The 23,370-nt window shown below is 39.5% G+C and overlaps 1 protein-coding gene across 1 annotated transcript in view; it reads left to right on the top strand.

Moving 5' to 3' along the window:
- The window catches only part of LOC123925269 (phospholipid-transporting ATPase IB-like), a 207,669-nt gene extending 186,302 nt beyond the window's left edge, over window positions 1-21,367 (top strand). The window contains exons 34-39 of the mRNA XM_045978516.1: window positions 561-649; window positions 7,751-7,849; window positions 8,977-9,032; window positions 16,575-16,697; window positions 21,035-21,163; window positions 21,246-21,367. Coding sequence (XP_045834472.1) covers window positions 561-649; window positions 7,751-7,849; window positions 8,977-9,032; window positions 16,575-16,697; window positions 21,035-21,163; window positions 21,246-21,367 — 618 coding nt within the window. The remainder of the gene's footprint in view (window positions 1-560; window positions 650-7,750; window positions 7,850-8,976; window positions 9,033-16,574; window positions 16,698-21,034; window positions 21,164-21,245) is intronic.
- The last annotated feature ends 2,003 nt before the right edge of the window (window positions 21,368-23,370 follow it).

Here is a 23,370-nt window from a genome sequence, read left to right as displayed (position 1 = left end):
AAGATGTTGAACTATTAGAATATACAGAAAATTAAAAAAAAAAAAAAAAAAAAATATATATATATATATATATATATATACAATGCAGAGCCTGACCCAGTCTCAAGTCAGTACAGTCCTTATTGAATTAAAGTGATCTGTTACCAGTTAATCTGTCAGGCAGAGAGGAGAGTGAGTTTTCCCAGGGGACGATAATAGCATAATTGCCTTACACACAATGTCTGGAAGTTAAAGGTGTATTGCTAGGTAATATAAGGTTGAACCGCTCTTGCATTCCTGAAATACAACTTACTTGATCAAAATATTTATTTAGTTGGTTGTTTATAGAATATTCTATTAAATTAATTAAATTAAATTAAATTATTAAATTAAGCTAGCTAATACTACAGTTTGGTGTTATGTGTGTACATTGATTTAGTAGTTCTAGACTCCATGACTGTATCCAAACCTGCATCTCCAGGTTTTTGTGGAGAAGAGAAACTGAGAGTTGCACTTGGTACCCAATCCTGACAAACTAAAAGATTCCTACTTAAATACTCTTCATTTCTGTTTATTTGCAGGTCAAGATGGTCCTGGTTTGTCCATACTTCTGGCTGGGTTTTTTCATAGTCCCCATTGTGTGCCTGATTCTAAATTTAATATGGATATCGTAAGTTGAAAAATGAAGTAGTAACCAAAAGATATGCTGTTATAGTTAATTGTTCTTTTCCAATTATATGGTTTTCACATCAAATTAAATTTAAAAATCGGCCATTTTATGAATATTAAAAGTCATGGAACATTTAGAGGAAGTGAATGCTCTCTGCTTTTGCCACTGATTTACCAGCACTCAATTTAGAAATAAACAAACAACAAAAGAGCATCAAAATTCACGAGAGGTAAAAATTTATACTGATATTACCTAATTTGTGATTTTTTTTTCCTGAAAGGTCATCCATTTTGTCTTTAGAAGTGGGATTTATAGAACTTCTATCCACTTTAGAGGAACCAAATCCTGTTACCAGAGGATCACAAATTAAAAACCAATAATAAAATAAGAACTAGGAGGGAGATGTTCAGATTAGACAGATATTCTTCACTTTTTAAAAATATTTGGAATAAGAATCTATCAAATACAGTTCTCCCAGAATATGTATTAGATTACAGAATCCTCCCACTTTTTTTTTTAACCAAAACACAGAAAAAAAAAACAAACCCTTTAAACTAAGGTGCTAGAAATCCCTGAAATCCCTGATGTAGTACAAAGAGTCCATGAAATTACAAGCTTTCAAAATCAGAAATAACTTACATAAGATCATTGTACATAATCTACAACATAAATAGAGCTCTGAAACATTATAAATTTCAAACTAAGACGCAGAGAAAGAAATATGCTAGAAGGGATAATATTAATTTTGATCCATGGTATTGACTGTAGGTGTTAACTGGGATCTTTTAAAACCTATGGTCTCACTCATATGTGGAACATAAGAAATAGCATGGAAAACCATAGGGGAAGGGAGGGAAAACTGGAGGGTGGGAAATGAGAGAGGGAGATAAACCATGAGAGACTCTGCACTCTGGGGAAATAAACTGAGGATTTCAGAGGGGGAGGAGGGTGATGGGGTTGGGGTAGCTGGGTGATGGGTATTAAGGAGGGCATGTGTGAACACTGGGTATTATAGGCAACTAATGAATCATTGAACAGAACATCAAAAACTAATGATGTACTAAATGATGGTTATGTGAAGATAACAAAAAAGTAAATAAATAAAAGTAAAACCTGTGGCTTCTGTGAATTGATTCCCCAGTGATACCTTCATCTAGGTGTAGATTCCAGATTTCCAGGAAGAGATAAAGGTACACTGAGTACTGAGGGGCTTAAGTTAGAATCATCCTATCAGTATGTTAGCTCTTCTCTACCATTGAGTATAGCCAAGTTTGTCTGCAAGTTCCCAACTGCATTTTCAAGGCAAGTAATGATAATCTTGAATTTGTTGTTGTCTTTTTATTTATTTTTTAAGATTTTATTTATTTAGTTGACAGACAGAGAAAGAGAGATCACAAGTAGGCAGAGAGGCAGGTGGAGAGAGAGGGGGAAGTAGGCTCCCCGCTGAGCAGAGAGCCTGATGTGGAGTTCAATCCCAGGACCCTGAGATCATGTCCTAAGTCGAAGGCATAGGCTTAACTCACTGAGCCACCCAGGCGCCCCTGTTGTCTTTTTAATTACTTGAGGCAGGCCTATTTTTCTCCTGTGAGTAAAGATAATTTAGCATACCACTTTTCTTTGTTTTTGTTTTGTTTTATAATATGGTAAATACAGGTGTGAAAATCTGTAAGTCAAAGGGGACTGTGAAATCTTTCAAGTTTATACTTTTGTGTAAGTGCTATGTAGCTCAAAAAAAGTATTTTAGTAGTATGTACAGTCTTTTAAAATCCAAGTAACATGTATGTTTGAATTATTTCATTTTTTAATAAAGTTCGATGAGCCAACATCTAATACACCTTTAGTTTTTGCTGTAGTGTTCAATGATTCATTAGTTGCCTATAACACCCAGTGCTCATTAAATCCTGTGCCCTCCTTAATGCCCATCACTCTGTTACCCCATCCCTCCTACCCACCACCTCTCCAGCAACCCTCAGTTTGTTCCTTATAGTTACGAGTCTCATGGTGTTTCTCTCTGATGACTTCCCATTCAGTTTTCCCTCCCTTCTTCTATGATCCTCTGCTCTATTCCTTATATTTCATATTTCACTTTCACTCATATTTCACATATGAATGAAACCATTTGATGATTGTCTTTCTCTGCTTGACTTATTTCACTGAATCATTTCACAATTTTTGCTTAATTTCCACTTAAGCGTCTTCCTGGGATTGTACCAAGATTTTAAAATCATTCTGAATCATAGAATATCTTATAAATAGGAAATGTAAATAGATTAGTAAAGGAAACAGATATATTGAGGTGAACAACAAAACAGAGCCAAAAGAACTGCCCCTAAAAGCCCAGTGGCTTTAGTGACAGCATTTTACAGCAACCTTAACAAATGAATTTGGTTGTGCTGTGGGTGTATGGGACTTCATTTAAAAATGCCATCTCAGATAAACAATTCAACGTTAACTTTGGTTATGTGGAGTCTTTCCTGGTTCTACACAAATTCTGGCATTGTTTGTTTGTTCTAGCTCTGTGAAAAATGGTGGTATTTTGATAGGGATTGCATTAAGTTTGTAAATTGTTTTGTAGTATAGACATTTTAACAATATTTGTTTTCCAGTCCATGATCATAGCATGTTTTTTCCATTTCTTTGTGTCATTTTCAATTTCTTTCATCAATGTTCTATGGTTTTCAGAGTACAGATCTTTTTACCTCTTTGGTTAGCTTTACTCCTGGGTATCTTGTGGTTTTTGGTATAATTGTAAATGGATCTATTCCTTGATTTTTCTTTCTGCTGTTTTATTATTGGTGTATGGAAATGCAGATTTCTGTACATTGATTTTATAGCCTGTGACTTTGCTGAATTCTTGTATTGTTCTAGCAATTTTTTGGTGGAGTCTTTCAGGTTGCCCACATAGAGTATCATGTCATTTGCAAATAGTCAATGTCAACTTCTTCCTTGCCAATTTGGATGCCTTTTATTTATTTCTATTGTATGATTGCTGAGGCTAGGACTTCCAGTACTAGATTAAATAACAATGGTGAGAGTGGACATTCCTGTATTTTTCCTGATTTTAGAGGAAAAGCTCTCAGTTTTTCCCCATTGAGAATGATATTAGCTGTGGTTCTTTCATATATGGCCTTTATAATGTTGACATATGTTCCATCTATCCGTATTTTATTGAGGGTTTTTATCAAGAATTGCTGCTTTGTCAAACGCTTTTTTTCTGAATCTATTGAGAGGATCATATGGTTCTTATTCTTCCTTTTATTAATGTGGTGTATCATATTGATTGATTTGTGAATATTGAACCATCCCTGCAGCCCAGGAATAAATCCCACTTGATTGTGGTAAATAATTCCTTTAATATACTGTTGGATTCAATTTGCTAGTATCTTATTGCAAGTTATTACATCCATGTTCACCAGGGATATTGGCCTATAATTCTCCTCTTTAGTGGGGTCTTCGTCTGGTTTTGGAATCAAGGTAATGCTGGTCTTGTAAAATGAGTTTGGAAGTTTTCCTTTCATTTCTATTTTTTTAGAATAGTTTAAGAATAAGTATTAACTCATCTTTAGCTGTCTAGTAGAATTCCCCTGGAACCCCTTTATTATGAGTTATTATGATACAGTGACTTTCTTCATCTCTTGTTACAGTCTTTGGTTTAAAATCTAGTTTGTCTCATATAAGTATGGCTATGCTGGCTTTCTTTTGACATCCATTAACATGATAGATGGTTCCCCCATCCCCTCACTTCTATCTGGAGGTATCTACCTTTGGTTTGGGTCATGATTCCAGAGTCCTGGGATCAAGCCCTGTGGTGGGTTACCTACTCATGGGAGCCTGCTTCTCCCTCTGCTCCTCCCCTCCACCTCATGCTCTCTCCTACTTGCTCTGTACTTTCAAATAAATAAAATCTTTTAAAAAATAAAATAAAATGCTTCTCTTGCAGGCTGCATATAGATGGGTCAGTTTTTTCATTTCTTCTGACATGATGACCCTATGTCTTTTGATTGGAGCATTTACATTTAGAGTAATTTACATTTAAAGTAATTATGAATAGATATGAATTTATCTCCTATTACCTATAAAGTCATTGTTTCTGGAGATTTTCTCTGTTCCTTTCCAGTCTGTTGCTTTTGGTCTTTCTCTCTCAAAGAGTCCCCTTTAATATTTCTTGCAGGGCTGGTTTAGGGTTATAAACTCTTAGTTTTTGTTTGTTTGGGAAACTCTCTCTCCTTTTATTGTGAATGACAGCCCTGCTGGATAAAGTATTCTTGGCTGCATATTTTTTCCTATTCAGCACATTGAATAAATTATGCCATTCTTTTCTGGCCTGCCAGGTTTCTATGGAAAGAACTGCTGCTAACCTGATTTGTCTTCCCTTATAGGTTAGGGATTTCTTTTCCCTTGTTGCTTTCAGGATTCTTTCCTTATCTCTGTGTTTTGCAAATTTTACTATGTCATGTCTTGGTGTTGGCTGGTTCTTGTTGATTTTGATAGGAATTTTTTGTCTCTTCTGGATCTGGATGTCTGTTTCTTTCCCCAGATTAGGGAAGTTTTTAGCTGTAATTTACTTAAATAAACCTTCTGCCTCTTTTCTCTCTCTTCCTGTGGGATTCCCATGATACGGAAGTTATTACACACTGTGGAGCTGCAGACTTCCTTAAGTCTACATTCATGATCGAATATTTTTCTTTCCCTCTTCTTTTCAGCTTCATTAGCTTCCATAAATTTATCTTCTGTATAACTTATTCTATCCTCTGCTTCTTATGGTCATTATATCCAGTTGGTTTTGCATCTTAGTTATTGCATTTTTTTTTTTATTTTGGCTTGATTAGTTTTTAAGTGTTTTGTCTCTACAATAAGCATCTCTCTGTTTTTTCTCAAGCCCAGCTCTTATCCTTATGATTGTTATCTTAAATTCTGGTTCAGGAATATTACTTATACCTATTTTTAAAAATTTTTTTTTAATTTATTTATTTGACAGAGAGAAATCACAAGTAGGCAGAGAGGCAGGCAGAGAGAGAGGAGGAAGCAGGCTCCCCGCCAAGCAGAGAGCCCGATATGGGACTCGATCCCAGGACCCCGAGATCATGACCCGGGCCGAAGGCAGAGGTTTTAACCCACTGAGCCACCCAGGCGCCCCTATTTTGATTAGCTCCCTGGTCATGGTCCCTTCTTGTTCTTTCTTTTGGGATTAATTCCTCCAACTTGACATTTTGTTTAGGTCTCTGTGTTTGTGTGTTGGGAAAACCTGTGCTTGGTCCTATTTTCTCTAGAGTTGAAGCTTTGTAGACTCTATGATTAGTAGACCTTGTGCTTGCAGGGTGGAGGGGGGTTGCTGGCCTTCTGGGGAAGCACCCTGCTGCTGCTCTGGCTCTCAATCACACTTGTCCTATTAAAAAAGTCACGTGCAGAGCAATCAGGGCTTGGTGTAAGCAGCTCCAGAATCCACTATGTGCACTATTCTGCTCACTGAAGTCTGTCCGTGTTGATGGGAGGGGTAAAAAAATGGTGTCAGTCTGCTCTCTTCCTGGGAGAGAGTTCACGTCTGCAGCTGTTCATGAAGCCCTCACAGAAAAGTGAACAATCTCCCCTCTTGTGTCCCAGGCTTCTGTCAAAGCCCTGCATTCACCTTGTCTTTGTCCAAGCCATCTGCCTGTCTAGTGGAGCAGTACTCCTGTGTTTTATCTCAGGCATGCAAATAGTTTTCAAAACTCCAAATTTGGGAGAGCAGTCACAGTGCAGACTGCACTGATCCTCTGTGGGAGGCCCTTGCCTGGCTGGGGCTGGGACAGGTTTGTCACAGAAAAGCAGTCCCACTACTAAGTAGGGGCTTGAGTTTTATGGTAGAGCATAGCAAAACCCAGCATCCAGTTAGCTGCCCTCAGCAGGTGTCTTTACTCATATGTTAATGAACAGGGCAGCTAAACAGTACCTGCTGGCTCTTTTGTCCCCTGAGAGGCAATGTCACCTCTCCCAAATACACTCCAGAAAGGGGAACTGTTTCTCCCAAGGTGATGCAGGGGATCCTCAGAGCATGATGTCCACTCCTGGGCCTCTGCCCTCCTTCTGCATAGTAACACTGCTATGTCCATCAGGCTCAACTCTAGAAATGGCACAAACTTCTAAAACTTCAGATTTTCAGCTCCACCACTTATAAAAACTTGTGATAATCAGCCCCTCTCATTTTCCCAGTCAGTGGTTTTGGGGAAGAGTTTTCTTGTGTAATTCCCTGTGTACTCCGCCCCCCCCCCCCCCATTCTCTGTGATAGGGCTTTTTTTCCTCTGTGGCACCTATGATTCTTTTTTACCCCAGGTCACATCACCACACCTCCTACCTTCTACAATGTGGCTTCTTTTCTCCCCAGATCGATTTTCTGGGTGTTCAGAATGATTTAGTAATTATCTAGCTGTGCTCAAGAGACAAGACAAACATTCTTTTTTTGTTCTCCTACATGTGTGGATAAATGATGAATGCTTGAATATAGACAGAGATAGATACCCCAGTGAAAATAAGTTGCCCCAGAAAATGGAGAGTATCTGTCTAGGTTGCTTTGCATGTTTCAAATATGCACACCTGATATATGAAGCTCTGACACAACCACTCTGCCATTACTACTGCTACTAAATGGCACACTTAGTCCTGGGTCTCTCTGCCTAAGTGAGGGTTGGAGGTAGTACACAGCTGAAAATTTAAGAATCAAGATTGTGGAATAGTGAGTGTGATAGAAAAAAGTCATACAGAATCATGTCAGTCCTGTGAATTTTCAACAGTCTGGCTGAATTCATACAGATGGACTCCTCCAGAATCAGGGCCCTCTGTGGCTTAGACACACACTCAGATCTATAGACTTGCATGGAAGTCTGTATTTGAGGTGGTTGGCTACTAATGGGCACTGCCAGCTCTTTCCAATATCCCTTCTGGTAATGCTTCATAGCTACTAAGAAAATAGAGTCTGGTTTCACAGGAAGACTGGGCTTGCTGCATCACACCATATCATATGGCCTCTAGGTAAGGGATGCCCAGAATTATTCAAGAAGGGAGAAATTGTTGCTTTGAGTGTGTAAAGCTCATGTGTTATGCTGTATCTTTTCCACATAATACAGGATTAGAAATACCTGCAAGAGAACATTACTAGAGGAAGTTCGGGAGATGGAAAGTAGCAGAGCTCAAAGATTTCATCCTCCTACAATGTTTAGAAGGAGGTGAGGCTGTTCTCTTTATCCTGACTTTTGTTAAAAAGTTGTTCTCATTCTTTTTTTAAATATTGTTTACTCCAGAGAAATAAAGAGAGAGAGCAAGTGGGGGAGGAGCAGAGGGAGAGACTCCCCAGGCAGACCCCACTGCCACTGAGTGTAGAGCCTGATGCTGGGCTCGATCCCATGACCCATGAGATTATGGACCTAAGCTGAAACCAAGAGTCAGATGCTTAATGTACTGAGCCTCCCAGGTGGCCCCTGTTCTCCTAATTCTTTCCACATTTCCCTCCCAGGTACTTCCAAACTTTCCATGATTTCCCCAAGCTTATTAAGCACATGTCAAACAGGTATCTTGAACTTCACATCCCCAGCATCCCAGACCACTAGCTTCCCCTAAGGTCCTCCTTTCAGTGGATGGCAACTTCATTCTTCCAATTTCTCAGGCCAAATTCCTGAAGTCACGCTCACATCCTCTTTTCTGCTATTCAACACCCATCATGTCAGAAAAATCCCGTTGTTCCTACCTCAAAGTAAACTGAGAATTAGATCACTTAAACTATCTGTATGATCTTGCTGGTCCAGCCCCTATCATCTTTCTTCTGATTAGTTCAGGAGCCTCTTAACAGGTATCTCTGCTTCTGGTCCTTCCTGTAGTAATCAGAGGGAAGAGGTTTTGGTAGTGTAAATCCGACACATCACTCCCTGCTCTCTGCTTTTCCACAACCTCCCCTATCACTCAGAGAAAGACAAGACCCTTTCAGTGGCTTATAGTGCCTTACACACTGTCTGTCCCTTCATAAACACACACACACACACACACACACACACACACACACACACACACACATGTACAACTAGTTTGAGATATCTCCTTATGGTTTTCTTTACCAAAAAAAATTTTTTTTTAACTCATTTTGGAAAATCATGTTTCCATTTCATCTCACACGTTTTGAAAGAAAGTTTTGTCCTTTCACAACCTTCCTGGCTATTATTCTAACAGATGGTGCATCAAGTTTGTATATCCTAACTTTATTTTAACTTCTGTTGGTTGGTGGGCAGACACCCAGATCTCTGTGTTGAGCCAGAGAATCTGCTAATTTCTGCCACTTTCCCCTGTATATTGTTGCAAAAAGGTTTAGATATCGAGGGTCTGTGTTCTTCCCTCTAGATGAAGCTGTGGCTACTGGAGGTGAGGGGAGTGCACTGCAGGAGAAAAGGACCAAGGCTTCTCCTAGAATTGCTCTCTTTCTCCCACTCCCTTGGAAGAAGACAACAAATTACATTGTTTGCTTTTGCAGTTGTTGCCTTTTTCCCACTGGTCCTGATCTGATGGCCTTGAAGAACAACAGGCCAAATGCTAGAAATTAATGTGTATTAACATTTTTAATCTCTATACCCAAACTATCTCCAGGGAGAGGTCAGTTCCAATGGTCTGCCATAAACTGTGTGCTCTGAGTGAAAATACCATGCTCCTTCTCAGTAATAACAGACTTCTATTTCAGACACATGAAGCCTGGCATGTCCTGAGGTTTTAGGGGCTTTCAGGAATTATAAGGAAAAGAATTAGCCTTTAACTATACTGAATGCCTGCTATATTTGGAGCACTGTGTTAAGCATGGAGATGGTGTGACCTGGGTAAAGAGGACCAAATACACTTTTTTTTTTTAAATTTTATTTTGAAAGAAGCAGGGGCACCTGGGTGGATCAGTGGGTTAAGCCTCTGCCTTCTGCTCGGGTCATGCTCTCAGGGTCCTGGGATCAAGCCCTGCATTGGGCGCTCTGCTCAGCGGGGGCTCTGCTCCCTCCCCCCCACCTCCCCTGCCTACTTGTGATCTCTCTCTCTGTCAAATAAGTAAATAAAATTTAAAAAAAAAAGGAAAATTGGAAGTATGGGCAAATCTAAAGTAAATGAGTGAAGTGATTAATTAACACTCACCTATTTGGCACCTATTGAGTACTCAGCACTGACAGTACCACCTGTTGGCAAGGATGAGGAGCAACTGTAACTCTTGAACAGTTAGTCTGGGCAACTGGCCATTTCTAATCAATTTAAAGAAATGCTTATCCCCATGACCCAACAATTCCATTTCTAGGTATTTACCCAAGAGACTTCTAAATATGTGCCCACATATCCAGGTACATGATGCAGAAGGATTCCCAACTCAGGTACAACCCAAAAAATATTTCACTAAGATACATTATAATGAAACTGTCAAAAATCAAACACAAAGAATCTTGAAAGCAACAAAAGAAAATAAGCTAATCACACACAAGGGAATTCTATGAACAGATTTCTCAGAACAAACCTTGGAGGCCAAGAGTGGGTAGGATGCTGTATTAAAAATGCTGAAGGAAAAACTACCAACCAAGAATATTGTATCCAGCAAAGCTGGTATTGAAAGTTTTCCAGACAAACAAAAGCTAAAGAAGTTCCTCACCACTGACCTGTCATTACAAGAAATGTTAAAGGGACTTCTTTAAACTGAAATGAAAGGGCACTAGTCAGTAACATGAAATTATAAATCTCATTGGTAAAGGTTAATATATAGTAAAGTTCAGAATAATCTGATGTTGTAAAGGTGATGGATAAATCATTTCTAAAGCTAATATGAAGGTTAAAATACAAAAGGAGTAAAAATAACTATAGTTTCAATCATGTTAGTAGACACACAAGAAAAAATATAAATGGTGACATCAAAAACATAAGAAGTGGTAAAGAGGGTAAAAATGCAGACCTTTAGAATGCATTTGAGCTGCAGTTGTTACCAACTTAAAATAGACTTAAATAATTTTATGTAAGTTTCATGGTAACCACAGAACAAAAAAACCTATAGTAAATACACACACACACAAAATAAAATAGAGAAAGGAATCTAAGCATACCACAACAGGAAATCGTCAAATCATAAAGAAAGAGAACAAGAAATGAAGGAACAAAGGAATTACTAAATAGCAGGAAATAAAGAACACAATGGCCACAAGTATACACAGGCATATCTTGTTTTACTGTGCTTTTCCTTATGGCATTTCACAGATACTGCTTTCTTCTCCCCCCCACCCCCGCTTTTTTTTAACAAATTGAAAGTTGTGGCATACCCTGTCCACAGATCTGTTGGTGCCATTTTTCCAATAGCAATTGCTTACTTCATGTCTCTGTCACATTGTGGTAATTTAAACAATATTGCATACTTTTTCATTATTTTTTTAAGATTTTATTTATTTATTTGACCACAGAGATCACAAGTAGGCAGAGAGGCAGGCAGAGAGAGAAAGGAGGAAACAGGCTGTCTGCAGAGCAGAGAGCCCGATGCGGGGCTCGATCCCAGAACCCTGGGATCATGACCTGAGCCGAAGGCAGAGGCTTTAACCCACTGAGCCACCCAGGCGCCCCGACTTTTTCATTATTTTTAATGGTGATCTGTGAACAGTGACTGTGACTTGCTGAAAGTTCAGGTGATAGTAGGCATACACTAACAATAAATTATTTTTAATTAAGGTATGTACATTGTTCTTTTTAGGCATAATGCAATGATACAATTACGAGACTACAGTATAGTGCAAACATAACTTTTATATGCACTGAGAAAGCAAAAAATCCACTTGACTGAATTTATTGAAATATTAGCTATATTGTGGTAGTCTGAAACCAAGCCTGCAGCATCACTGAGGTGTGCCTATGGCTATGAGTGATTTCTTTAAACATAACTAGACTAACTTATCCAATCAAAAGACGTAGAATGGCTGAATGGATTGAAAAACAAAAGCCACCTATATGTTGCCTACAGGAGACTCACTTCAGCTGTAAGGACACAGAGAATGAAGGTGAAGGGATGGAAAATGATATTCCGCACAAATGGAAAACAAAAGAAATCTAGGATAGCTATACTTATATCAGACAAAGCAGACTTTAAAATAAAAACAAGAGACAAAGAAAGGCATTACATCACGATAAAGGGGTCAGTCCAATAAGAGGATATGACATTTGTAAATATTTATGCACCCAACATAGGAGCACCACATGTATAAAGCAAATATTGACAGACCCAAAAGGAGAAATAAACAGCAATATAATAATAGTAAGGGATTTAATACCCTACTTTCATCAATGAATAGATCTTCTAGACAGAAAATCAGTAAGGAAATATTGTCCTTAAATACCTCATTAGACAATTGGCTTAACAGATACACACAGAACATTCCATCCCGAAGCAAGAGAACATACATTCTTCTCAAGTGAACATGGAACAACCTCCAAGATAGGTCATACGTTAAGCTGCAAAACAAATCTTAGTAAATTTAAGAAGACTGAAATCATATCAAGCATCTTTTCCAACCACAATGGTGTGAAACTGGAAATCAACTGCAAGAAGAAAACTGGAAAATTCACAAGGTGTGGAGATTAAACAACATACAATTGAACAACTAGTGGATCAAAAAGGAAACTGAAAAAGAAATAAAAATACATCTAGAGACAAATGAAAATGGGAAGGCAACATTGGTGCAGTAAAATGCAGTGCATTTTACTGGTGGTGCAGTAAAAGCAGCTCTACGGAGGGACGTTCATTACAATAAATACCAACATTAAGATACAAAGACATCTCACATAAAAAACTTCATGCTACACTTTAAGGAACTAGGAAAAGAAGAACAAACTAAACCTCAAGTTAGCAGAAGGAAGGAAATAGTTAACTAAGATCAGAGCAGAAATAAGTGAAAGAGAGACAAAACAATACAGAAAAGATCAATTAGTGGCTGTGTTTTTTTTAATAGACAAAATAGATAAACTTTTGGTTAGACTTGTGAAGAAAAAAAGAGCAAGGACTCAAATCAGAAATGAAAGAGGAGACATTACAACCAATACCACAGACATACAAAGGATCACAAAGCACTACTACAGAACCAAAGCAATCTTGAAGAAGAACAAAGCTGGAGGCATCACACTTTCAGATTTCAAACTACATTACAAAGCAATTATATTACATTTTACTATAAAGCTAATATATATCACTGTAGCAATCAAAACAGTATGGTACTGGTATAAAAAATAGATCTGGGAGATTGATACATAGGCAAATAGTTTTGTTAAACTGTACTTTTAAGATTTATGCATTTTATCACATACAAAATGAACCTCAATAAGAAACCAAACTGAAAATATAAACACAATATAAATTGTACAAAAATAAAGTTCACATAACAAAGGACTAGCCTCCCAAATAGATAAATTGTTTCCAGAAATCAGTAAAACCAAATACCTAAGCAGTAGAAAAATAGGCAAAGTATAAACAGACAGTTCACAGGAAAGGAAATACGAAAGTTTCTTAAAATATGAAAATATCCTCAACTTTACTCATAGTAAGAAATGAAAATGCTAAGTATACAGGCAGGACATTTTTAATCTATCATTGCTGGCCACCCTTGGTTGGTGAAAACATGGGAAAGGAAAGAATTAAGGTAATTTGGCAATATCTATCAGAAATACAATTTCATATGGCCTTTGACTCAGTAATTCCATTTCTGGAAATGTACCACCCCTTTTCATCCTCCCAATACTCACATATGTCCTAGTGCTAGGGACTGCGGCAGTATTTGGAACCACCAGCATTTAGGAACAACCATACCCATGTACACATTCACAAACTACAGTACTCTCTAAAAGGAGTCAGGAAGCTTTCTGTGTTCTGAGGTGCAAATGATTCCAGGATGTATTAACAGAAAAAAAAAACATACGTTGAACACTTTGTACAATATGCAACCTTTAGTGCAAAAGGGCAGGGATAATGACATATGAGCACTTTTCCTTCTAAAGCACCTCTGCAAAATTAGCTAAGAGACCACTAGGAGTGATTACTGGTAAGCAACAGAGATGAGGAACCAGGAAGATGAGTAAAGAAAGTAGAATGTTTATTCTCTATGTTCACATATTTTCTCTTTAAATTTTTAATGATGTAAATGCTTTATATGTGACAAATTTAACAGAGACAGACAGAAAGAAAGGAAGAGGGAGAGAGGAAGTGGAAGAGAGGGAGAGGAAGAAAGGGAGAAAACAGGAGGGAATGCAAATGAGTAAGTGGATTCTGGAGAGCCCAGAGCCTAGTGCTCTTCAACTCCTGGATATACAAACAAAAGTAAAATCCTAATCTGAGTCTTTCAACAACTTTGGAAAATTCCAACCTTTTTTATGATTAACTTTTTTTTTTTTTTTAAATTCTGGTTCAGAACATTATCAATGGATCACCTTCCTTCTAGAGAGGACTTCAAAGGGGGAAGTCAGTAGTCAGTCAGTCCCAAGGCCATGCCCCTTGGTAATGACTTTTGACTTTCACCACCCCAGGAGCTGCTCCTTCAGACAGTCCTTAGAAACCTTCCTCTGAGTCACAAAAGAGTAGCTGGCTGTAGAGGAGGCCCTCTTCTCACAGAAGGGCATGGGATGGGGTACAGTTGTGGTTGTTGAAAACAGCTGCAATTTGTCACACCAGCTGTGAGTCCCTCAGATTTCTGGAAATACCAGGATACATGGCAAATCCTCAAACAGCAAAAAGCCCCTATGGCCTGATGACATCTTAGAAGTGAGAAAACAGAGCAGCTTGGGTTGTTTGGGGTTTGTTGTTGTTGTTTACCCTATTTTTCAGGCTTATAGAGAAAAAAAGAAGAAACCATGGACTTCCCTAATTATGCTGCTCTGTTAACCCACAATGATTCCACAACTCTTTGAAATTTAGAAAGTATTGAACTTGGGGCTTCCAATGCAGTCCCACAGTAAGCCTTGGAGGGTTTAGAAAAGGTGTCTCCTGTGCCTAGAGCTAACTGACCCTTCTTGATACACATTGTTCAGAGTCTTGAACCAGGAAATTGAGACAGATTTTTAAAATACACAAGATAAAATCTCTAAGGTGCTCTGGGAGGCCAGAGGACTGACAGGACAGGACTTGTTCTATTCAATTCCTGAGGGGGGGGGGGGGACAGTTAGGAGAGCTGGATATAAGAAATGTTCAGAAGCAGAACCCCTATTTTAGAAGCAGCACCTTGCTAAGTGTCTGGATAATATAAATTTTATTTTAAATTCCTCTAAATTCCTTTAAATTCCTCTAAAAAAGAGGAAGACTTTTTTTCTTTTACCTTGTACCTCCCCCTCCCATAAATTTCTTTGAAATCTGTTCCAATGAACTAAAGCAAGGCTATGATTGATTTACTCACAGGGTGGAGGCAAAAAAAGCCCAAATGTTCCTAGCCACCCCGATGCCTGAGATAGTCTTCCAGAGTGAATCTTTTGATCAAAGCATCCCACGTAAGTAATGTACTGTACATCAGGCCACAGGCTGAGACGCCACCTACCGACATGAAGGATGGGTAATGCAATGTTAGGTGCTTCTTGAAGAGATGAGGCCAAGTGAAACGAGCCATACAAAAGACAAGTATTGTATGATTCCACTGGTATGAGGTACTTAGAGTAGCCAAATTTTCCAGGGGATGGGGATGGGGGGCAGTGGAGTGGGGACTCAGTGTTTAATGGGCACAGAGTTTCAGTTTGGGAAGATGGAAAGAGGTTTGCAGATGGATGATGATGACGGTTCCACAGCACTACGAATGTACTTAATGCCCCTGAACTGTACACTTAAACACCATTAAGATGGTAAATTTTACATAACATGTTACCACAATTTTTTTTAAAGGAAACTACCTGTGGTGTTAAATATTTTTTTAAAAAGTAAGGTAGTTGTCATAGGGCAGGAACGCTCAACTGGATTCATCAAATTCATGTTCCTGACCTAAAGCCAGTGCAGTCAGAAAGCACGCAATTCCTGGTCAGCCATTCCTGAATGATGACATCCTTAAATGTAATGTCCTCACATTTTCAAGATCCTCTTACAGACTCCCAACATGTCTTTTAAAATGGAAAAGTGGTATCTGGCTCCAAATAATTTTTATCCTTAGAGAACGTATGTACCCTTTTGGAGGGTATGATGTTAACAAAGCCCACGTTGAACATGAAAACCATTAGAAGTTATTTCGTTTTCCTGTTGTTTAATAAGAAATGCATTGGAGAAGTACCTAGATGAAAGATTAAGGTCCTCTGTGACTCCTGTATGATAACATGAGTGCTGAATGCTTTCCTGTGAAAGGAAACAAGTCAAACATGAAGGTACTACAAACAAAGAAATGTGAAATATTTGCAGAGAATGAGAGCTAACTGTCCCTTTCTGACCAGGGTGTTCACTGAAAGTTACAGTATTTTGTAATACTAGATTCTTTTATTGCCTTTTTTTTTTTCGTATCTCTGAGATTTATGTGTCTCTTTCTCCTTTGCATGAACACACACTTCTTCCTGTCCTGTGTCCAGCATTTTGCTTTTCCCCCTCTCCCTACATATGTTTAAGGAACAGAACCTCAAAAGTAACCAAAAGTAAAAATGAACCAGGACAAGAAAACAAAGTACAGCAGATGTCTTAGGGATTAGGGTTAACATCTCTCCAATCTTTCAAAAATGATGACCTTGATTTCTACATCCCAGAGAAAAATGGGCCAAAAATGAAATTCCAGGCACTCACTCCACCACCTCAGCTGCCAGCCACTCTCCCACACACTCTGCCTTCCTACTTGTTTCCACAGACTGCTTCTCATGCCAGTGCGTGGCCACTGACTCCATTTGCTCTTTCATACCCAGGAACCTCATTCCCGTCATTCTTTCCTTTATCTCCTATGTCACCCCTTTTTCACTCTCCTCTACTAGATCATTCTTACCGGCATAAAAAAGGTTGTCTCAAAGAGCAGAACCTTCTCTGGACCACACCTCACCCATTAGAACGTGCTTCATTTCTTGAACTCCCTTGCGACAACAGTTCTTGGTCAAATGGTCTGTATCCATTTTCTCCAAATCCCCTTCTCCCATTCTCCCTTAAACTCACTCCATCAAACCTTCACTCCTACTATTTAACTGACATTTCTCCAGTCAAGGCCACCAATGATGTCCAAAACTGAGCCTGTGGTCTCCTCTCCCACCAAGACTGCTCCATCTGCTGTCTTCACCTGAAGACAACTGCATGCTTCCAATAGCTCAAGCCAAAATCCTTGTAGTCCTTCTAATTCTTCTAACGTATTAGATGGCTGTACCATCACATTGTATTCAGAGACAGACCATGTCTCACTCACACCCCTATTGGCATCTTGGTCTGGACCACCACAACCTGCCTGCGTTACTGCAACAATCTCTTAACAAGTCTCCTGCTTCTACCCTTGACTCTTGTACAGCAGCCAAAGTGATGCATTTTTTAGTGTATGTGCTGCTGAAGCAAGCACCAAAGTGATGCATTTAAAATCATGTCAGCACAGGCACATCAACCTTGTGCACATCAAAATCCTGCAATGGCTATCATCACATTCAATATAAAAGCCTTACAATGGCCAAAAAAGACTTACTTGATCTAGACGCTGTTACTTTCCTGGTGTCATCTAATCTTCTTCCTCCTTCATTGCACTCCAACCTCTGTGCTCTTCTTATACCAGGAATTCTCCCACCCCAGGGCATTTGCACTGGCTGACACTTCAGCCTAGAAAACAAATCTCTCATATATCTGTGGTGCTCACTCTCACTTACTTCAAGTATTTGCCCAAATATTACCTTCTCAATGAAGCCTACCTTGACCTCTCTATTGCTACAAAATCCCACCCCTGATTTCAGTTTTTTCTTTTGTTCGTAGCTCTTTAGTATACTCTTAGGTACTATATGATTAATCATTTGTTATATGCTTATTATCTTCATGGGCTAGCATATTTGTGTTGCTAGAATGTAAGCTCTGTAAGAACAAGGATTTTTGCCTCACTAATTTATTCTAAGAATGAATATACATAGTAGACAGTACAAATCTTTCTGAATGAACTAACTCACTAATGAAGAGTCCAAGCAGAATTACATGTACTAACAAATACCATTTCTTCTTCCATCAGTCCAATATCAACTATAAATACATACAAAATGGAGCCAGTATTTGTTGGACACATACTGTGATCTTGGCCACTGTTGAATACTGGGCCTTTGTTGCACTATTTGGAGCCACCATATGGAGACAGTTATTAACTACTTATTAATTACTTATTAATTATTAACTACTTATTGAATGAATCCTCATTTTGCAAGGAAGGAAATGATGGTTCAGCAAATTTAGTCACTTGCCTTAATTTAGTCACTTACCTTAGATTATATAACTAGAAATGACTGGAAGACAGACTGGAACTTCGGTCTGTCTCATTCCAAGTGGCACATTGTTCAGTTCCATTGGAATTCAGCTGACACATGGGAATCAGATGGGCAACTGCATTCCAGCTCTGCCTCTTGAATCACTATGCAACTCAAGGCATGTTACTTACCCTCTCTGAGCTGCCCTAGCTCTACCTTTTTGGTACTTCAGGCTACTGGGGTCATCGTAGGTAATATGGGATGTTAAAGGACATGTGTATCCAGATTTGAATAGAGGGATAAGTGCTTTATGCAGGAATCACATGGTCCTAAAACCACTACCAAAAGTTTTGTAATATATGAAGATATGAAGAACTTTAAAATGTCATGGAATATATATGAGAAATAGAAAAGTATATTTCAATAGCCAAAGTATGGAAAGAACCTAGATGTCCATCAACAGATGAATGGATAAAGAAGATGTGGTATATATATACAATGGAATACTATGCAGCCATCAAAAGAAATGAAATCTTGCCATTTGCGATGACGTGGATGAAACTAGAGGGTATCATGCTTAGTGAAATAAGTCAATCGGAGAAAGACAGCTATCATATGATCTCCCTGATATGAGGAAGTGGAGATGCAACATGGGGGCTTGGGGGACTAGGGAAACAAGATGGGATCAGGAGGGAGACAAACCATTAGAGACTCTTAATGTCACAAAACAAACTGAGGGTGGCCGGGGGGAGGGGGGTAGGGAGAAGGTGATGGGGATATGGACATTGGGGAGGGTATGTGCTATGCTGAGTGCTGTGAAGTGTGTAAACCTGGTGATTCACAGACCTGTACCCCTGGGGCTAATAATACATTATATGTTTATTAAAAAATAATAAAAAAGAAAAGTATATTCAGTTACTTTAAAACTACTTTTAAAATATTGTATAGGAAGAAATTATTTTCATGACTCACTTTTTAAAAATGGCAAAATAGAGAATACTATTGGACAGCTAGAAATCGTATAGGATTATAAGAGATTCTAAGGTGTGTTCTCTATGACATTTTTTGTTGCTGGAGATGAAGTTCCTCAGCCAGTTTGTAGGTTTTTGGGTCCCGTATGTTTTTCTGTGCTTCACCACAATATTAACTTGAATTTGTAAAGTGCTCTGAGCTCCTCAAATAAGAAGTAGAGTTTCTCTGTTAATTGCAATTAATAATTCTTTCTTGAGCCAGAAAATTGTGACTTTAAGATTTTATCAGACTCTCAAAATTTACAATGAAGTGAACTAAATGAGACGATTATGCCAAAAGAATAAATGACACGATTGATTCTGAAATCTGCTAAACGTTTTACCAGGTTGAAGGGGGAAAAAATGACTTGAAAATTCCTCATACTTCACTTCGACCTCCCTCTCCTTACCTCCCCTGCTTCTGGCTGCAGCTGAGCATGTAGAAAGCGGATGCACTGGGAAACCAGCCCAGGAAAGTTCAGGATTTGGGTCCATGGGTGGCTTTCCCCAGACCCCATCATTACTTTGTGGCTGTCAGAACTTCCTGAAAGATGAAGAAAGTGGGAAAGGCAAAGAGTTGGAAGCTTCCTCTGAGCTCCCCATTTGGATGTAAATGGACCTGATGGTGCCTCTTTGTCAGGCTGAGGAGTTAAGGCTGGACAGGCGGAGGATCCTGGTCCTGGTTGTCCCTCTTCAGCTCTCTCTCCTCCCAGAGAACACAGCAGATTGGGAAACCAGCCCAGATTTCCAAAAGATACCATTTATTTCTGAGTTAGCAGCAGATACTAGTTTTCTGTGGCCATATCTTTATACAATTTAGGGAAACTGTTTAGGAAAATTAGGTTTGAATGCAAATATTTAGAATGAGTTAAAAAAAATAATCAAAACAAATCACTAGTATACAGAAGAAAATTCTAAGACATTACCTACCCTTGAATGGAGGTAATGTGGCTAAAACTTCATCAGCTCACAAAAGACCCTCTCTGTGTACACATCTTGTAAAAGCTAAGAAATATTTTTTCAGGCCATATCCGAAATATTCTTTTCAGACCCTCCTGGTCCCTGGGGTTAAGACAAGAATTAAAAATAGGAAAAAAGCTTTTGTCTCTGTGTGAGTGGGGAAGAGACAATTTAAAATGCTATCACATCTTCCATTTAAGAAGGTGACAGGGGAGTAAATGAAGAGGGCGGGGATATGTTTTAATTTGTTCATTTCTATGTCCCTCCTTGTTTTTGTGATTAGTACATTCAATATAAAAATAGACAGCTGTTTTTTCACCTTTTGCTGTTGGCATGGCTGACGTAAAGTGGGCCCACTCTCCAAAAGAGGAGGCCTCTGAATGCTCCGAAATGCTGCCTTTGGGTTTTCCTGCTACACCTGCAGGCCCTGTCCTGCAGTATTGTGTTCTTCAGAGCCCCTCAGAGCATCCCTGGATCCACTGGGGAAACACTTGGGTGGTTCTAAAAAATGCCAAAGTTTCACCTTGAGATTGTGATCGAGTTCCTCTCAGTGGGCAGAAGAGAGAAGGAAGCCATTGACTTCCTTTGGGGGCTATTGCCATTGGGGGCTATTGCTACCAGCACCCGCCCACAGGCTGTGGTTCAATTGGTCTCAACAGTGGTTCTCTGTGCCTTGTACTGAGGCCAGCAGCAGGTGCATCACATCAGCTGGCAAGTTGTTAGAAATGTTGGTTCTTGAGCCCCTACAGCAGACTTATTAAACCAGAAATTCTGGAGGTGGGACCAGTGGTCACCAGGTGAATTCTGGTACACAGTGAAGTGTGAGAACCACCGGTCCAAGTGTCGGTACCAGACCCTGGGATTTTACCTGCTTTCAGGTGATGCTACTGAGGGGAGAGGTCTGGGACACTCATCTTTCCTTCCACATAGAAGCACTGCAGTTAATCCAATAATCCAATAATGGATAGAAGTTACTTTTCTTCTTTCAATCGTGGCCCCCAAAATGGGTATGTTTAAAGGGCTCCCCTAAGTGGTTCTTTAATATAGCCAAACCTGCAAGGTGCTGCATAACCATTCTCTCATCATACCTCACCACTTTACCTGCGTCTGTTACTGGCCTGGCTGATGTGGCTACTTGTTGTCCAACATGTCCAAAGGCCAATGCGTCTCCATTGGGTAGGAGTCTTACTTTCTGCTAGCAGAATGCTCCCTGTACATTAGTGCTCCTAACAGAGTTCCCTGTGCTTTACACTTTCAGATGGGTATGCATTTTCTCAAGTAGAACAAGCTGTGATCACTCAGGAAGAACTAATCCGTTCTTACGACACGACTAAAAGCAAACAGGATGAGGTAACTATGGACTCTTCCCACTCCAGATAGAAGTAAGGTTCGGACCACGACATCCTGTGTTCTCATGTCCATCCCCGAGACTGCAGAACATGCCAACACCCCAAACACTCATTTCTTGTGGCTCTGGGCACAGTTTGTTATGTATGTATCAACTAAGTCGCAGTCCTTGGATATAAATAATGGGGAAGCCTATTTTTCTTAATTTTTCCTTCAGTGTTTTATCTAACCTGTTTACCTTTCTGTTGTTTGAGATAATTTGTCAGTTCAGTCTGAAGTACAAAATTAAAGCATTTTGTTTCACCAAAATTTAAGCTTCGGTGCAAGTTGTTTCAGGAGAAAAGATTAATAAAAGGCCATGATACATAACAAGCCTACCTTAGTTGAGAAGGAGTCACACAGAAACTGTATTTTCAAAACTCACAGATTAAGGTGGCATATAAAGGAAGCATATAAAATATTTTTCTAAATAGTATGTCCTGTCACTCCGAATCATAGGAAATTTGCACAGTATTCTTGATTTTTTAAAAAGATTTAATTTACTTATTTGACAAAGAGAAAGGGAACACAAGCAGTGGGGAGAGGGAGAAGCAGCCTCTCCGCTGAGCAGGGAGCCCAATGCGGGACTCAATCCAAGGACTCTGGTATCATGACCTGAGCTGAAGGCAGATGCTTAATGACTGAGCCACCCAGGTACCCATCTTGATTTTTTAATGAATTCACATAATAGGTATAATATACTGTAATCTCAGGTTTCAAAATCAGTGTGCAAAAATTAACCTATCTCATTATTTTTTGTACATCAATTTAATCTCCATTCTGATTTCCCGCATGCATTAGGACTTAGTGGGAAATTCAGCCACAGTCATTCCTGGGACTGTGCTTCAGGCTTGTACTAACTTCCTGGAGTTTCACACAACGCACAGCATCAGGGCACCCTCTGTTCTTCTGTCATCTTGCCACACAAGTCACCACTAAAACAAATGGTTTGTTTTGGTCACTTTCTGAGGCTTCGGTACCAAGTGTGGGAAACCGGAACCTCTGGGGAGCTTGGAAATCCCCATGCCTGTTAATGACTCTAGGTCACTAATTCTGATGTGTGGGAGGGTATAGTCCCCATAGAGCCAAAGAATTCTCAGACACCCGCTGGGTGCCCCACATTTCAACTCAATTCTGACACTATCTACCTGAAGATAGCAACAGAACCCCAGGTTAAGGACTCAGTCTCACAAGACGCCTCCCCCCACCATCTCCACTTCAGATGCCAATGTCACCTGCACTTCTGACCAGCGGTTATAAGTCAAAAGATCCTATGACACCCTCCTTGGAGCCAGTTAATTAGCTTGAGCAGCTCACAGAACTCTGGAAACCCATTTATTCATCAAACTACCAATTTACTACAAAGGATATTAAATAATATGAAAGAATATGAATCAACAGTCAGATGAAGAGATACAGGGCAAGGCCCCAAACAAAGCAGCTTCTCTCCCAATGGAGTCTGGGCCCAGCATGGTGACACATGGAAACATTCTGGTTCACCAACCCAGAAGCTTTCTTTTTTTTTTTTTTTAATATTTTTATTTACTTATTTGACACGTAGAGAGAGAGAGATCACAAGTAGAGCAGCAGGCAGAGAGAGAGGGGGAAGCAGGCTCCCTGCGGAGCAGAGAGCCCGACATGGGGCTCGATCCCAGGACCCTGAGACCATGACCTGAGCCGAAGGCAGCGGCTTAACCCACTGAGCCACCCAGGCGCCCCCAACCCAGAAGCTTTCTAAAACCCTTCCTTTTCATTGTTTATGGGGCTTCATTACATAGGCATGATTGATGAGATCATTGGCCATTGGTGAATGAGTCAGCCCCACTCCTTCACCCTCCCCAGATAGGGGTGGGTGGGACTCAAATTTCCAACCCTCTATTTATTGGTGGTTCGCCCATCCTAACCAGGGCCCATCCTAAGGTTTTTTTCAAAAGTTACCTCATTAACATAAACCCAGTTGTAGTAGAAAGGAGTTAATAGCAATAAAAATATAGCAT

This window comes from Meles meles, chromosome 14 (genome assembly GCF_922984935.1).
Source record: "Meles meles chromosome 14, mMelMel3.1 paternal haplotype, whole genome shotgun sequence".
Classification (NCBI taxonomy): Eukaryota; Metazoa; Chordata; class Mammalia; order Carnivora; family Mustelidae; genus Meles; species Meles meles.
This window is presented reverse-complemented; position numbering and strand designations above follow the sequence as displayed.